This window comes from Puma concolor, chromosome B3, assembly GCF_028749965.1.
Source record: "Puma concolor isolate L17-30 chromosome B3, mPumCon1.1.hap2, whole genome shotgun sequence".
Lineage (NCBI taxonomy): Eukaryota > Metazoa > Chordata > Mammalia > Carnivora > Felidae > Puma > Puma concolor.
In genome coordinates, this window is record NC_141672.1 from 74,166,452 (window position 1) to 74,183,150 (window position 16,699).

The following is a 16,699-nucleotide window of genomic DNA, read 5'->3' on the forward strand; positions in this document are numbered from 1 at the left end:
AAATCTAACCAAAGAGGTGAAAAATGTATACACTGAAAACTATAGAAAGCTTATGAAATAAATTGAAGACAACACCAAAATATGGAAAAAGATTCCATGCTACTGGATAGGAAGAACAAATATTGTTAAAATGTTGATACTACCCAAAGCAATCTACATACTCAGCGCAATCTCTATCAAAATAACACCAGCATTCTTCTCAGAGCTAGAACAAACAATCCTAAAATTTGTATGGAACCAGAAAAGACCCCGAATAGCCAAAGCAATCTTGAAAAAGAAAACCAAAGCAGGAGGCATCACAATCCCAGACTTCAAGCTATACTACAAAGCTGTAACCATCAAGACAGTATGGTACTGGCACAAGAACAGACACTCAGATCAGTGGAACAGAATAGAGAACCCAGAAATGGACCCACAAATGTATGGGCAACTAATATTTGACAAAGCAGGAAAGAATATCCAGTGGAACAAAGACAGTCTCTTCAGCAAGTGGTGCTGGGAAAACTGGACAGCAACATGCAGAAGAATCAACCTGGACCACTTTCTTACACCAGACACAAAAATAAACTCAAAATGGATGAAAGGCCTCAATGTAAGACAGGAAGCCATCAAAATCCTCGAGGAGAAAGCAGGCAAAAACATCTCTGACCTTGGCCACAGCAACTTCTTACTCAACACGTCTCCAGAGGCAAGGGAAACAAAAGCAAAAATGAACTACTGGGACCTCATCAAAATAAAAAGCTTCTGCACAGCAAAGGAAACACTCAGCAAAACTAAAAGGCAACCAACAGAATGGGAGAAGATATTTGCAAATGACACGTCAGATAAAGGGTTAGTATCCAAAATCTATAAAGAACTGATCAAACTCAACACCCAAAAAACAAATAACCCCATGAAAAAAATGGGCAAAAGACATGAATAGACACTTCTCCAAAGAAGACATCCACATGGCCAACCGACACATGAAAAAATGCTCCACATCACTCATCATCAGGGAAATACAAATCAGAACCACCATGAGATACCACCTCACACCTGTCAGAATGGCTAACATTAACAATTCAGGCAACAACAGATGTTGGCGAGGATGCAGAGAAAGAGGATCTCTTTTGCGTTGGTGGTGGGAATGCAAGCTGGTGCAGCCACTCTGGAAAACAATATGGAGTTTCCTCAAAAAACTAAAAATAGAACTACCCTACGACCCAGTAATTGCACTGCTAGGCATTTATCCAAGGGATACAGGTGTGCTGTTTCGAAAGGACACATGCACCCCCATGTTTATAGCAACACTATCAACAATAGCCAAAGAATGGAAAGAGCCCAAATGTCCATCAATGGATGAATGGATAAAGATGTGGTATATATATACAATGGAGTATTACTCGGCAATCAAAAAAGAATGAAATCTTGCCATTTGCAACTATGTGGATGGAACTGGAGGGTATTATGCCAAGTGAAATCAGTCAGTCAGAGAAAGACAAAAATCATATGATTTCACTCATATGAGGACTTTAAGAGACAAAACAGATGAACATAAAGGAAGGGAAACAAAAATAATATAAAAACAGGGAGGGGGACAAAGCATAAGAGGCTCATAAATATGGAGAACAAACTGAGGGTTACTGGAGGTGTTGTGGGAGAGGGAATGGGCTAAATGAGTAAGGGGCACTAAGCAATCTACTCCTGAAATCATTGTTGCACTATATGCTAACTAATTTGGATGTAAATTTTAATAAATTAAAAATAAAATAAAAAAAAAAAGGAACTAGTGTGGTAGGGCTACAGGCCCAGGTATAGGAACGTGTATCAGCTTATATCCTTGCAAATTACTTGGCAGATATTGAATGTAAACCAGTAGCAGTTAAATTCAGAAAAACTTGGTCATTCAGAAACATCAGCTATTGCAAGGGCAAGCACAGAGTGAGCTCCAGCCTGCTTCGGGAAAATGTGGCCAATGCCATAAAGAATGTACTTACTGTCCCTTCTCCATTGCACTGCTGTCTCAATCGGAGGCAAGAAAGCACAAGCCCGTGCCATCAGGTGTCTCTCTCTATAGTATTTCTTACAAGAGTATTTCTTCTTGCAACATGTGTCAACGTTTACAGCTGTTCTAGTCCTGCATGGCAGTTTGAGGGTTAAACCCACTTCAGTCACATGCTCAATCCAAAAAGACACAGCTATTACTCAGAGAACAAGGTTAAGAAACACCCTGGCAACTTAAAGTTCAACAAATAAAACAAGATGGTGTACAAAGCAGGACATGACTCAAGTCTGGTAAATCTGATTAATCCGTAATACGTTTAGGAGAATTTAGAGGGAAAGATAAACAGCCTCCAGGAGGACATATACACAATTTGCCCATCAACCGTTATATGACCACGCAAGATATAACACAAGGGGACCAAATCAGTGTTTATTAAAGACCAACCATGTGGCATTTTTCATTTAGCACCATATTTAATTCTCCAAAAACCCTGTTTCATGTCATTCTTTGTATTTTACAAAGGTAGTAACTAAAGTTGAGAACTTAAGGAATTTTGCTAAGGTCAGACAGACAGCTAAGCGGCAGAAGGAGGATTCAAGTTCTCCCATCTAACTGCAAAGCCAGCCATGTGCCTTGAATGTCAAAGTGAATAATGGCACTGATGATAAATGCTTCAGGAACTCAGAGGAGGGATGATCCCTCTGCATTATAGTGGCCCAGGAACATTGCCATCACTAAATGCCAGTGTTTTTATAGTCGGCCCAACCTTTTCCTTCCCACTCACTGTGAATCTTAAACAAGACTCTGTCCAACCTCTACTTTAATATCTCAGGCAATGAGGAAATCACTTGCCTCCCCTCCCCACACATTCGTGTTGTAACAAAAGATTATTAGCAAATTCTTCCTTATGCAGAGTCACCATCTTCCTCACATGCTGTGGAATCAGATATAGAGGCGAAGTAGCCAGGGAAACGACGTTGAACTACAGCACAGGACTGTTCAGCAAAGGTGTCACAGCCCATTGGCTTGGCCCTCAGGCAGCACCAGACAGCTGACCCACAACTCATTTTTCCCCAAAACCCAGACCCCTCGGCCACTCACCCTCACTGGAAAAATTAATTCCACATGATGCCTGCTCCCTCTGATTACACCTTTCTAAATCAAGTTTTATACCTACTCAACTGCTGGTAGAGTCTCAGTCACAAGATTGAGGCCCACATGCAAAGGAACCTGAGAAAGGAAGTTTATGGATTCCACCTTAGGAAAGCAAGAATCATAGCTGGGAATTCCTCTAATATGGGAAGGGTGTTCAAAAGACACTAAGGACCCACCATACATGGCAAATGTCTCCTACAAGCCATCATGTAGCTGCCACACACTCCTTCTCTGTACCTAACCTCCCTAAAACAAAAGTGCTTTCATTGAATGTAATCCTCTCTATCTCTCGGACAAAGAAAAATGAGGCTTGACTCTCCCCAGAACTGATATAATCCAGTCTCATCAGTTACTGCTTTCGACTCCAAGTACAGGATTTCTAGGTGATACCCATGCCACCTCTAATCTAGTCAGACTCCCAAAGTGATATTCTACAAACCATGGACTAAACCGAAGGTTCACCACCAACAACATACTATATACAAAATAGCAGAAGGAGGGCAGAGAAGAGAGAAAAAGGAAATCAGTTCAAACATGCAAACACACATGACAGCACAAGGAAGAAAATATGGAAAATATGGGCAGATAGTGCCAACTTTATTTCTGAAATTGGCACTTGACCAGAGCTTATACCGATTCCATTTTCTTGCCCTCAGCCAGTACAGGTGAAACAAAAATTAAATGTTGGTGAGCCAGGTCTTTACTGATGCTGTGGAACTATCACACAAGTCCTGGACTACCTACCCCTCAACTTCTCATTACATGAGTGAAAAATAGAAATGTTTCATTTGCTTACCTCTCGGATTTTGGGTCCAACTGGTGCAGGGCCAAAGGACAAGACTTCTCCAGGTCCAGATTTGCCTCTGTTCTGCTGATGGTAGAATGCCCAGAGTAAGTTTGCCATCTTTAGCAAATAAAAATGCAGGACTCCCAGATACATTTGAATTTCAGATTGACAATTTATTTTAGTATAAGTATGTCTCATTTGATATTGAGATATACTTAAAAAATGATTTGTTATTCATCTGAAATACAAATTTAACTGTGCATTCTGTATTTTATTCATCTGAAATACAAATTTAACTGTGCATTCTGTAATTTATCTGGCAGATAAAGAGAGTGAGAAAAAATTAGTACAGGGACTCATCAAAAAATTTTACAAAAAAAATTGTACAGGGACTAGAAATACGTGTAGGTGTAATTATTCTAGAGAGGGTCAGAGCTGAGGGCAACTGAGGACCTAACCAGTATTTCCTAAGGAGTGAACCACTCCAGTCACAAACCCAAGCTGAGACCAAGGGCATGGTAGAATGATTTGGGGAAGATATTTTTCCCCTGTGCTTACCCATCTCTGAATTCAATGGCTTCTCAGTCTCCAAGAGAAATGACACTCCACCCCGTTACCCAACTCTTCCCTGGACTCCCTGCTTCTCCAAGTCTGGGGAAAACAGCAAGTATGTACTTGAAACTTGGTTATGGTAGTTATGAGTTGTGTGATCTTGGTCATATTAATGTGTCTGAGCCTCAGTCCTACATCTGTAAAGTGACAGTAATGGTATTTTCTGAAGAATAAAAAGAGTAAAACCTCAGATACTGACCTCTGTGTACATTCTATTTCAGCAAAACAAGTTTGAATAATAATGAGAGAGTAGGAAACCCCAGGCTCCCAGGGCAAACCATTCTTCTACATCTACATCCCCATTGGTGGGACTCTATTTCTCTGTTTCTCTTTGGTGGTAGGGCAGAGAGGGCCCTTGATTTGGAATAAGGAAAATCTATTTCTAAACTAGAAGCCTCAATAGCCAATCCATAAAACTGAGCTAATAATACATACTTCACAGGGTTGTTATGCAAATATATCAAGAGTTGGGACAATAAATGATGCATAGGCTCTCAAAAAATGCTAATTCCAATCCCACTTGCTCTTGTGATAATGTGTATAAAACCCTACCATCGGGTATGTTCCCTTCCCCCATCTACACTCCATAGATCTTTCTTCTGCCTATGAACATCTGGTTCAGAGGATGAGAGAGACCAGATCAATGGTTTTCAAATTGTAGGTGGTCACCCTTTAAGTGGGGTGCTGTCCATATTTTAATATGGAGTAGATGGGGCACCTGGGTGGCTCAGTGAGTTGAGTGCCCAACTCTTGATTTCAGCTCAGGTCATGATCTCGAGGTTCGTGGGATCAAGCCCCACATCAGGCTCTGCACTGTCAGTGTAGAGCCTGCTTGGGTTCTCTCTCCCTCTCTCTGCCTCTCCCCTGCTCGCTCTCTCTCTCTCTCTCTCTCTCTCTCAAAATAAATAAGCATTTAAAATTTTTTAAATAAAAAATAAAAAATACAGAGTGGAATGGAATGAATGGAAACTGAAAGCATTGCACATGACAAGGATAAATATTGTTTCCCAAAACTTTTGATTCATTTGTACGTGTGTGTTTGTGCTCGTGTAGTCACACATGCATATATATGGCTACTGGGTCCCTTTGCAAAATGCACTTCCTATTGTGGGTCATAAAAGTGCATGTGTTTCTGGATGCTCTGTGTAAGGACTCTCCCCACCCATGTTTCTGATGAGCCTGAAACCAGCTGCCCTGACTGCGAAAGACACAATCCCTCCACCTCCCCTCACGAGATAAGGCACCATGGTTGAAAGCTCATCCTGGAAGCCAAAACTTGGGGGTCAGACCTCCACTTCACCTCCAGCAAAACAGAGGGTAACTTGGGGGAAACTTCTGATCAGAAAGATCACCAGTTTAGGATGGGAGAAGAAAACATGACCACACAGTTCCTGTGGTTACCAGCCCAGCCCTTCGCTCATCGCTGGAGTTATAAAACCCAAGCCGGAAAACAGAAGCAGCATCTGCCTGGGGCAGCCGCTCTGAGAAGATGCATTTTCTTCCTCTCGCCCTGCCGCTCCTTCTCCTCTGCTCCAGAGCTGAAGCTGGTGAGTCCTTCCCTCTGGAAGCTGCAGTATCAGCCCCCAACAGTTTAGTCTGAATATAGCTGACTCTTAAACAAGATCACAGGATCTCTCTGCAGGAATCCAGAGTGAAGTTCCACTTGGGATATGCCTCCCCCACCCCCCAGTCTCTGCAGCCTATGGTAGTTCCCAGGGACAAGGAACCCCACTGACTAGGGGAAAGCCCGAACAGGTGGGAGGAAGAGGGGGCATCTTCTCATGACTTAAGGTGAGATGTTGGGTAGGAGGTCCTATGTTCTCTTCATCTTCTGAGCTTCGGGGCTACACTTTACCTCGTAATGTGGCCATTCTCTGACACTGCCCTCAAGGTTTGGAGCAGGTTGAGACCAGGACCTGGAGAACTGGCCCTGCCCAGTGGAAGAGGAGCATTGAGGTCCCAGGCACAATGGCAGTGGGGGAAATCTGAGGTGAAAAATGCCTGAATGGCATCTGAGCCCAGATTGGCTGTTGTCCCTGGAAGAAGGAGTGAGAATTTATGTGAGAGGTTGTGGGTGGGGACACCAGATACCCGAGCCTCCTGAGGGGGCAACAGGCAGAGTACACAGTGAGGATGAGATTAGAGAGAAGCCCCTCTCAACTTTAGCTCAGCCTATGCATTCTCTGTGTTCAAGCCCTGGGGATCTCTGTTCCAGGAGAGATCATCGGGGGCACAGAGTGCAAGCCACACTCCCGCCCGTACATGGCCCACCTGGAAATTGTCACTCTCCAGAATAGACTGTTATTTTGCGGTGGTTTCCTGATAAGACGGAACTTTGTGCTGACGGCTGCTCACTGTGCAGGAAGGTGACACAGCAGGGTCCCATTTATCTCCCTTCTGGAGATTAACAGCTAGGGTGGCAGCCAAGGACGTACCCTTTGGCGGTCTGAGGGGAGGCTCCTGGGGCTGGGACAGGCAAGACTTGAACTTATGGAACTTGGTCCCATAATTGATGAGATGCCCTGATCTTCAATCACTGTGAGCTCGGCTCCCCTACAGAGAGGAAAAGGAGGCCCTATCCAAAAGTCCCTCCTCTAAAAGTAGCTTCCCTCTCCCAACCCCACCCAGTTTTCTAGGCCACTTCCTCTATGCCCTTTCCAAGAACACTGGCCTTTAATTCTCAGGGACTTGAGCCATCTTTCCAGGGGAGGCAGACAACAGGGTCCACCAGGGATCCCACCACCTCAACTCCCCCTTTCCTCTGATATCTCTGGCCCTCACACAGGGCTCCCTAAATTAGGAAGTGCTAATCCTGTCCCCTGGGTCCTCCATGGCCCACTCAGTCTCCAGGAATTCCTGAGGGTCCTGGAAATTGTCCATGTTCCCTGAGAAAGCTATTCCCTGAGTAAAATATGAGCCCCCACCCCAAATGCTACAAGTGGTCCAGAGAAAGAGGGGTGATTAGAGTCCAGTGACCCCTGTGATAGACTCTAGTCCTCTTTTCTCAGAATGGGAACATCGCAGGAGAAACCTGAGACCATCACAGTTTCTCCTGGTCCTTCCTTCTCCCTCACAATAGGTCTATAATGGTCACACTTGGAGCCCATAACATACAAAAGAAAGAAGATACATGGCAGAAGCTTGAGGTCATAAAACAATTTCCTCACCCAAAATATGATGACAGTGCCTTTCTCCATGACATCATGTTACTGAAGGTAATAACTTCTTTCTCCACATTTCCCACTTTCTGTTCTCTTAGTTTTCTCCTTCAGGTCTCCATTGCCCTAAAATGTCCACAACCTGCCTCTGGACTCCAACCCCACTGACTCGTGCCACCGGATGTAGTTCTAATGCAAAACAGTTTGCCCTGTCCTTCCCTGATTTCCTCCAACTGCCCTGTCACCCATTTCTAGCACTGACAGCCCCTCATGCCCTCCACAGTTGAAGGAGAAAGCTAACCTGACCCTGGCCGTGGGGACGCTCCCCCTTCCGCCCCAGTTCAACGTCATCCTACCCGGGAGAATGTGCCGGGTGGCTGGCTGGGGAAGAACACAAGTGAATGAACCAGGCTCTGATACTCTGCGAGAGGTGAAGCAGAGGCTCATGAATCCCCAAGCCTGCAGACACTACAGAACTTTCGACCACAACTTCCAATTGTGTGTTGGCAATCCCAGGAAGACAAAATCTGCATTTGAGGTGATCCTCGGACGAGGGTTCTTTTCTACAAGTCACTGTTCGGGGTCCAGACGTCTTGTGAAAGGAGATGGGGTGGGAAGGTTGTCAGCCAGCGACAGGGTTTCAGATCATGGGCCTAAGGAACTGGAATCACCCCTCCGCAGATCCATTCCCTGCTCCTCCCCCACCCATGGCCCCGTGCAATCTCTGGGCACCCCTCCCAGGCTGCTGCACAGGGCACATGAGGTGGCCAGAAGGAAACAGAAAAGAGGCATCACACCGAAATGTATAACCCCATGAGGAACCAGGGCTGCTGGGTCTGACCCCAGGTCTCACTGGGAGTAGATGACTTCCCAGCTCACCTTCTGTGTTCTCTCTCTCTCTCTCTCGCTCTCGCTCTCGCTCTCTCTCTCTGCCCCACAGGGAGATTCAGGGGGCCCTCTTCTGTGTGCTGGGGTGGCTCAGGGCATCATCTCCTATGGACGGAAGAATGCAAAGCCCCCTGCTGTCTTCACCCGGATCTCCCACTACCGGCCCTGGATCAATGAGGTCCTGAAGCAGAATTAAGCCTCGATGGAGCCTGGGCCGGCCTGAGGGGAAATCTGGAACCAGACCTGAGCAGGCTTTCTGTGCCACTCACTTTCAAGCTGCCTCTGATCTCTGCTGAGGCCCTGCCACATCCCTCAGACCCACAAGGACCCCTCCAGGGCACAGAATCCTCAGTAAACCTCAATAAAGACCCAGCTTTCAGACGTGAGGATGTGTCTTCTCTCTGATGCTCTCTTCTCTTGGCACAATGCAACTGGCCTCCAGCCTAGGCAGCCTACAAGCTTTGGAAAGGGTCGGGGTGTGTGGGAGCAGGTGGGGGGGGGCCGGGGGGGGGGGAGGGTGTGAGTGTGAGATACAGAGAGGAACTAATGAAGAAAACTTAGGGAAAGAAAGAAGAGAAAGGGAATCCCTGGAGAGACAGGATCCTTATTTCCAACTTAAACAAGATGTTATGCCAGATCCTTGCTGTAATCATCAACTCTATACTGATTCGAAGTTATCTTTAGTAATATCCAGAATCACTAAGAACATTGTGAATCACAGGCAAAGATGTAGGATATTTAGGGCATCCCTGATCTCTCCCCACCAGGTCCCAGGAATAGCGCCCCTCCACTAAGTTGTGCCAACCAGACATGTCTCAGGGCATTGCCAAGTGTCCTCCAAGGGGCAGGGGAGCAGGAATCATCCTCAGTGAGAACCACCGGTTTAGATACGTGATGCAGGGAAGACAGTTGGTTCCACATAGGGCCCTCCTCGCAGTCCACCTCGATAAGAGGAGATCTACCATCTGCGGGGCTTCAATCTGAGATGCAGAGAAGATTGTCTCTCACTCCCTGATGCAGAACAGAGAGCTGGAGCAGATAAGGGGGGGATAGCATCACAGTTCTGCATGAGCAACTCCCAGCCACAAGGGCCGTACCCAACCCAGTAGGAAGTCAAAACCCTACAGCCTGCTCAACACAAAGTCTTGCCTGCTGAGAGACTGGCTAGAGAAAACAGGTCAGAAGGACAGGAGACAGGCACAACAGGAGCCTGAGGCCTATAGCCCTCCTGGCTTCTGAGGGTATGGTGAATCGCTGCCTCGAGCGAACTCTTTCTAGCAATTTGCCTGAAAAACATAATCAGAGATTATGTCTCTGATTACGTCTTACACAAAGATTCATGAACAAGGATTTTAATCTCAGCATTGTTAATAATGGAAAACTTGGAATCCCAGTCATGGAACAAAGTTTAAATGGTAAATTCAGGGTCGCCTGGGTGGCTCAGTCGGTTGAGCGTCCGACTTCAGCTCAGGTCATGATCTTGCTGCCCGTGAGTTGGAACCCCGCGTCGGGCTCTGTACTGACAGCTTGGAGCCTGGAACCTGTTTCAGATTCTATGTCTCCCTCTCTCTCTGCCCCTCCCCAATTCATGCTCTGTCTCTCTGTCAAAAATAAACAAACATTTTAAAAATTGAAAAAAATGGTAAATTCAAATGATTGAATATTTTTTTACTGAATATTTTGAATTCGTTAAAAATTTGTTTTCAAAAATATTCAGTCATGTGGGAAAATGCAAAACTTCAATGTAATGTAATGCAGGATTTGTTTTTCCTGGGAAGACCCTGGACTCTTCCTCTTCCCACTGTGAAACACCCCTTGACTGAATGTCCCTCCACCGGCCACGAGGGATTAAGAAGACGCTAACAGATCTTTGCCTGGATTATGTGATTTGTGACATTTGGGGCATTATTTTCTGAGTCTATGTTTTTTATTAAATGTTGAAAGGCTTCTGTCCCTACTCAACTTTTTGGTACTTTCAGTTTATTTGGATAGTTTAAAAGTGTTTGGAGTTTTGTGTTTGTGTTTTTGTTACGTGGCTTTAGGGCTGTGAAACACCACAGCTCCCCAGAAGAGGATTTGGCTGCATTCGTCTGAGTTCATTTCCTCATCAATCAGGAAACGATTGCATTATCATTATCAGGCCATGGTAGCCAAGAAGCAGAGATCTTTGCTAGTTTCTGTGATGGTTTTCCTGATGACCATCTTCTCTGATTTTCATCTCACGTATGCGCTTATCTGTGCTGGGCTTGCAGGCTCTGAAAAGTGCAGCATGATTTTCCATCGCCAGCCCCACCTCTGGGCTGTGAAACAGCCACATCCGTGTATTCTTTGGGCCTTTATCCTCAAAGGGTCTGTCTGTCAGGTCCCAGTATTGGCAGATGGCACAATCACACAGGATAAATTAGGAAAAGTTCGATGGAGGATCTATCTATGTGCAAAGGGAACAGGAAACCAATAGGGTGTGGGGACACATCCCAGAGGTGGCAAGAGTACGGAGCTACCACCGTCCCTTTGGCATGAAGGGGGTTGGGTAAGGAGTGGTTATTGGAACCCAGAAAGACAGCTGGAGCTCCACCTCCGCTTGCTCTAGCTGTAGCTGCAGGACAGGAGCTGTGGGCCATGGAAGGACCCACAGCCAACTGATTCTAAGTGGTTTCCCAGGAAAGGACTGTGTGAATAGATCCTACTGTATCACTCTCCTTCTGCTCCTGAATTCCTGACCATGCTCCCATTGGCCAATCCTTTTATCCTAAATTTATTTATTTATTTTGAGAGAGAGAGAGAATGTAGGAGAGGGGCAGAAAGAGAGGGAGAAAGAGAATCCCAAGCAGTCTCTGTGCTGTCAGCCCAGAGCCCACAGGGCTCCATCCCCTCACCCTGGGATCATGGCCTGAGCCAAAATCAAGAGTCAGACGCCACCAAACTACCCCAGGTTGAAAGTTCTCAAGCCACACCCTATTCTATTCCCAGCATCCTCCCTAACTCTTCCTCTTGCTTGACAGAAGAAAAGGCAAAGATCACATCACTGAGCCTTACATAGCCTCAAGCCTGTGCTAAAGTAGTTTCAGGTGCAGGAGAGGTAGCCGGCCCAGGAGGGATACCTTTGTGATTCATTTCTATGTGAGAGGCAGGGACCGCTACTTTTTTTTAAGGCAACCCCTCAAGAGGGAGACTTCTGGCACCTAGGTGACAGAGGCCACCAACAGGGCAAAGCCATTGCAGGAGCCAGAGAGACACCTTTCCATCACTGGGTAACAATGAAGGGCTATAACTGGCTCCTACAGACAGGGATATAACCTAGATCCCACCACTCCATCCCAAAAAGGGGACACACTCTCATGCTGGGAAACATGAGGGACCACCAAAGGAAACTCAGCTAACAGCTTCAGAACAGAGTGTTTGCTGTCTCTTCTGCCTTGTGTTTTGCCCCCTTTGTTCAGCATTTTATAAACAGCTTCTCTAGTCTCCCCCTGCCCCAGCTGCATCTGAGAGAGCTGCTGACCTCAGGTCCTCCTACCACCCTTGACCTGAAGTTCAGGAGATATCTTCTCATCCTTGGCCAAGGGAACCTACAAAATGTCCAGAACGTTTGAGGGCTCTTGCATATAGGATATGAGTGGGGAGTAATACTTGAAAACCTGATATGCAGCCGCGCCCCATCTGTTAGAGCTGAGACCTATGTGCCAAGTGACAAATGAAGTCCTCGTTCGTGTCTGTGTCACAGTAGGTCATTTGGGTTCTTGACCCCACACTATGGTCAATTCCCTGGACTCCGAGCGCATACTTGGCATGTATATTCGGGACTTAGAAGCTGACAGAACTCTCATAATGATTCCCTGATTTATGAAATAAGGTCCATTTTGGTAAGAAGGGCTAAGAGGAAGGGCACCTGGCTGGCCCAGTCAGAGGATAGAGCATGTGAGTTTGAGCCCCACATTGGGGGTAGAGACTACTTAAAAATAAAATCTTTTGGGGACACCTGGGTGGCTCAGTCGGTTAAGCATCCAACTTTGGCTCAGGTCATGATCTCACGGTCTGTGAGTTCAAGCCCTGCATCAGGCTCTGTGCTGGCAGCTCAGAGCCTGGAACCTGCTAAGGATTCTGTGTCTCCCTCTCTCTCTGCCCTTCCCCCACTCGCATTCTGTTTCTCTCTCTCAAAAATAAATCAACCTTAAAAATTTTTTAATAAATAAATACATAAATAATTAATTTTAAATTAAAAAAAAAAGAAAGGCTAAGAGGAAGCATGTGTAGCTGCATTCCCACATCTGGCCAAAATGATAAATCAGAAACAATACAACATCCCAGATGAAATGGCATAGTGTAGTGGCACTCTTAAAGATTTAAGGGGCGCCTGGGTGGCTTGGTCGGTTAAGCGTCCGACTTCGACTCCGGTCACAATCTCGCGGCCCGTGAGTGTGAGCCCCGTGTCGGGCTCCGGACTGATGGCTCGGAGCCTGGAGCCTGCTTCCGATTCTGTGTCTCCCTCTTTCTCTGCCCCTCCCCCTTTCATGCTCTGTCTCTCTCTGTCTCAAAAATAAATAAATGTTAAAAAAAATTTTTTTTTTGAAGATTTAAAGGTGCAGGGGATAGTATCCTGGAAAGTCAGATATACCATGGCAAACAGCAATGGACCACCATAAACTTCACCGCGTAGTAGCCCCAACTGCTGCTGCTATTTAGTATGTCATATGTTTGCAAGAACAGATCAACACAGCCTGTAGCATTTTATATGGGACTTTGGATCACGCAAACATGTTCTTTCAGTCTGCACCAGGCGGAAAGGTCAGAGCAGTTTGCATTCACCGGAGAAGGAAAGCAGTCTGCATTCACCATCTTGTCTCAAGATTATGGCAACTCTCCAGTTCTCTTACAGGATGAGCCCAAAGAGGCCTTTATGTCTGGACATTGCCCAGAACATAAAACTGGCCCGCTATAGTGATGGCATGGGCCACTGAGAGGAATAGTGCATGGTAGGCCTCTTTGGATTTTGGAGACAGCATATAAACACTTGAGAATATTGTTCTGGCCCATTTAATAGATGTCTCAGAAATCTGATGACAGTTTCAAGAGAAAGTCTTCCAAGGCAAGAGAGCAATCTGTAGCAGGTTCAGGCAGAACTCAAAGAACCCCAGAAGAACCCATGGGTGTTATAGGTACCCCCAATAGATAAGAGTGGGGACCCTACAAAGTGACTGACAAGCCCTGATTTACAGAACAGACCTCGAAGGTTCTGTAGTAAAGCCATGCCATCTGTAGCACAGAGTTATTTATCATACAAAAAGTAGCTCCTGGGAAGCTACTGGACCCTAACAGACACTGAGTATCTGATCTTGGGACATCAAGTGTCTGTGATCAGACCTACTGAATTCAGGGCCCTGGTTCCCAGAAATAGACCAGGGGATTTGCTCCCGCCGGGGCTGAGGGTATAGTAAGGGTTCCACTAAATCTAAAGTTATGGCTGCCAGCTGTCATGCCAAGCCTGTCTTGATAATGAGTGAATCTCTAGGCAACAGTGATTTTACCTCACTACCATAAATAACTCGCCCTTATTATCATGCAAAGATAGAGTTGTCATGTAATAAGGGCAGGGAGGAGTATGAGGTACTCTTTGGTGCTTTTATGCCCAGTGATAACTAAAACCTGGTTATCAGGTAATTGCAGCAACCCTTCCCTTAAAAAAAAAAAAAGCACAGTAACCTCTGAGATAAAGGTCTGGGTTACCCTACTGGGTAAACAATTTAAACCAACAGAAGAGCTTGCCATGTGGTGGAGCAGGACGGAGGCAGGGAATGGGTGCCAGAGGAGGAAGGCAACAACTAGTATTAATGGCCCCAGGACCAACTGCAACTGGTAGGGACTGTAGGTTATCCTTATAAAGTGATTAACATCTAAATCAGCAGACGTTGACGTCCTCCACCTGCAGGTGGGCTCCATCCAATCAGGTGAAGGCCTTATGAACAAAGACTGAGGTTTCCTGACATAAAAGGAACTCTCCTCAGGACTGCAACATAGAGGGGCACCTGGGTGGCTCAGTCGTTGAGCGTCCAACTTTGGCTCTCGGGTCGTGATCTTGTGGTTCTTGAGTTCAAGCCCCACATCAGGCTGGCTGCTGTCAGGGCGAAGCCCACTTCAGATCTTCTGTCCCTCTCTCTCTGCTCCTCCCCCACTCACTCTCTTCCTCTCTCTCTCTCTCAAAAATAAATAAACATTAAAAAAAAGAAAAAGACTGCAACATAGAAAGCCTGTCTTAGTCTCCAGATGGCTGCCCTGAGGGGTTCAGACCCAACACTGCAATGTCAACCCTTACCTGAATTCCCAGCCTGCTGACATGCCCTACAGATTTCAAACCTGCCAGCTCCCACAGTGGCGTGAGCCAATTCCTTAAAATAAATATCTCTTATAGATAGGTAGATGCCAGGATAGATAGATAGATAGATAGATAGATAGAGAAAGAAAAAAAGAAACAGAGAGAAAGAGAAAGAAAGAAAGAAAGAAAGAAAGAAAGAAAGAAAGAAAGAGAGGGAAAGAAAGAAAGAAAGAAAGAAAGAAAGAAAGAAAGAAAGAAAGAACGAACCACTACCTTGAAGAATCAATGACAAGATGAAATGACCTGAATGTGGGGCAGCAGTGGACCCAGCCATTTTAGAAGGAGGAGAGTGGCTGACAGTGTCCCTACTCTGTAACTGCTGACTGAAGGGAACTTCCACTCAAGGCTTCTTATCCAGCTCATCACAACTCTTTCCCTAAAGGCTTGCTCTGGTGGAGAAGCATGCTCAGCCAGTGCTCACAGGAGTCCAGAAGTGGCCCCTAAAGTGGCCTCAACGCAAAAGGGATGGGAATTGGTGAGTGATTAACCCAGTGTCATCACTCTACTGGGGAGACAAGTCTGAGGCGTGTCTTACACCATCTCCCAAAAGTCCCTGGTGACATGAAGCTCCAGGTGTCCACAGCAGTGATCTGCTCATTAACACATTCTGTAACTCCAGGGACACATTTCCTGGCAAAGGAGGAAATTCAGGGCAGTGGGAAAGGACAGTCCTTTGTCCTTTTATTGCTGGGCCAGGTGAAGATCAACGGGGAAAATGAAATTTGACCCCTATCTCACAAACACACAAACATCAATTCCAAGGGGGCACCTGGGTGACTCAGTCGGTTAAGCACCTGACTCTTGGTTTGGACTCAGGTCATGGGATTAAGCCCCACATTGGGCTCTGCACTGCCAGAGCAGAGCCTGCTTGGAGTTCTCTCCCTCTCTCTCTGCCTTTCTCTCTCTTTCTGTCTCTCAAAATAAGCTTTTAAATTTTTTTTTTAATGTTTTTTATTTATTTTTGAGAGAGACAGAGACAGAGACAGAGACAGAGTACTATCAGGGGAGGGGCAGAGAGAGAGGGAGACACAGAATCCAAAGCAGGCTCCAGGATCTGAGCTGTCAGCACAGAGCCCCATGCAGGGCTCAAACTCAAGAATCGTGACATCATGACCTGAGCCGAGGTCAGACGTTTAACCAAATGAGCCACCCCAGGAGCCCCAAGTGTCTTACTCCTGATTTTGGCTCAGGTCATGATCTCATGGTTCATGAGTTCAAGCCCCACGTCGGGCTCTGTGCCAACATTACAGAGCCTGCTTGGGATTCTCTGTCTCCCTCTCTCTCTTGCTCTGCTGCCATGCTCTCTTTCTCTCTCTCTCTCTCGAAAATAAATAAATAAACTTAAAAAAAAAAAAAAACAACAGTCAGTTCCAGGTGATCCATACATGATAGGTAAAACAATAAAACTTGTAGACAATTTGACAAGACAGTATCTCTTCACTTTGGGGTTTAGAAAGATCTCTTTTTTTTTTTTAATTTTTTTTTTCAACGTTTTTATTTATTTATGGGACAGACAGAGACAGAGCATGAACGGGGGAGGGGCAGAGAGAGAGGGAGACACAGAATCGGAAACAGGCTCCAGGCTCCGAGCCATCAGCCCAGAGCCTGACGCGGGGCTCGAACTCCCGGACCGCGAGATCGTGACCTGGCTGAAGTCGGACGCTTAACCGACTGCGCCACCCAGGCGCCCCGAGAAAGATTTCTTCAAGGCACACAAAAATCACTAACTTAAAAGCAAGTTTCTC

The 16,699-nt window shown here is 45.9% G+C and overlaps 1 protein-coding gene and 1 long non-coding RNA gene across 4 annotated transcripts in view; one reads left to right on the forward strand and one right to left on the reverse strand.

Moving 5' to 3' along the window:
- Positions 1-16,699, reverse strand: part of LOC147580061 (uncharacterized) — a 100,779-nt gene that overhangs the window by 81,544 nt on the left and 2,536 nt on the right. Inside the window, exons 2-3 of the long non-coding RNA XR_015252466.1 lie at positions 6,394-6,574; positions 3,936-4,007 (exon numbers count right to left, since the gene is read on the reverse strand). This is a non-coding gene — a long non-coding RNA (uncharacterized LOC147580061). The remainder of the gene's footprint in view (positions 1-3,935; positions 4,008-6,393; positions 6,575-16,699) is intronic.
- On the forward strand, positions 5,969-8,970 carry LOC112855708 (chymase). Of its 3 annotated transcripts, none has more exons than XM_086710028.1 (5): positions 5,969-6,085; positions 6,754-6,904; positions 7,618-7,753; positions 7,980-8,234; positions 8,637-8,970. In XM_086710028.1, exons 1-5 carry the CDS (start codon positions 6,028-6,030, stop codon positions 8,778-8,780), a joined length of 744 nt encoding a protein of 247 aa, XP_086566154.1. In that variant the 5' UTR covers positions 5,969-6,027; the 3' UTR covers positions 8,781-8,970. The 3 variants fall into 3 exon arrangements, with proteins under 3 accessions (XP_086566154.1, XP_086566156.1, XP_086566155.1); XM_086710029.1 differs by lacking the exon at positions 5,969-6,085 and adding an exon at positions 6,424-6,528; XM_086710030.1 differs by lacking the exon at positions 6,754-6,904 and having other exon boundaries at positions 6,013-6,085.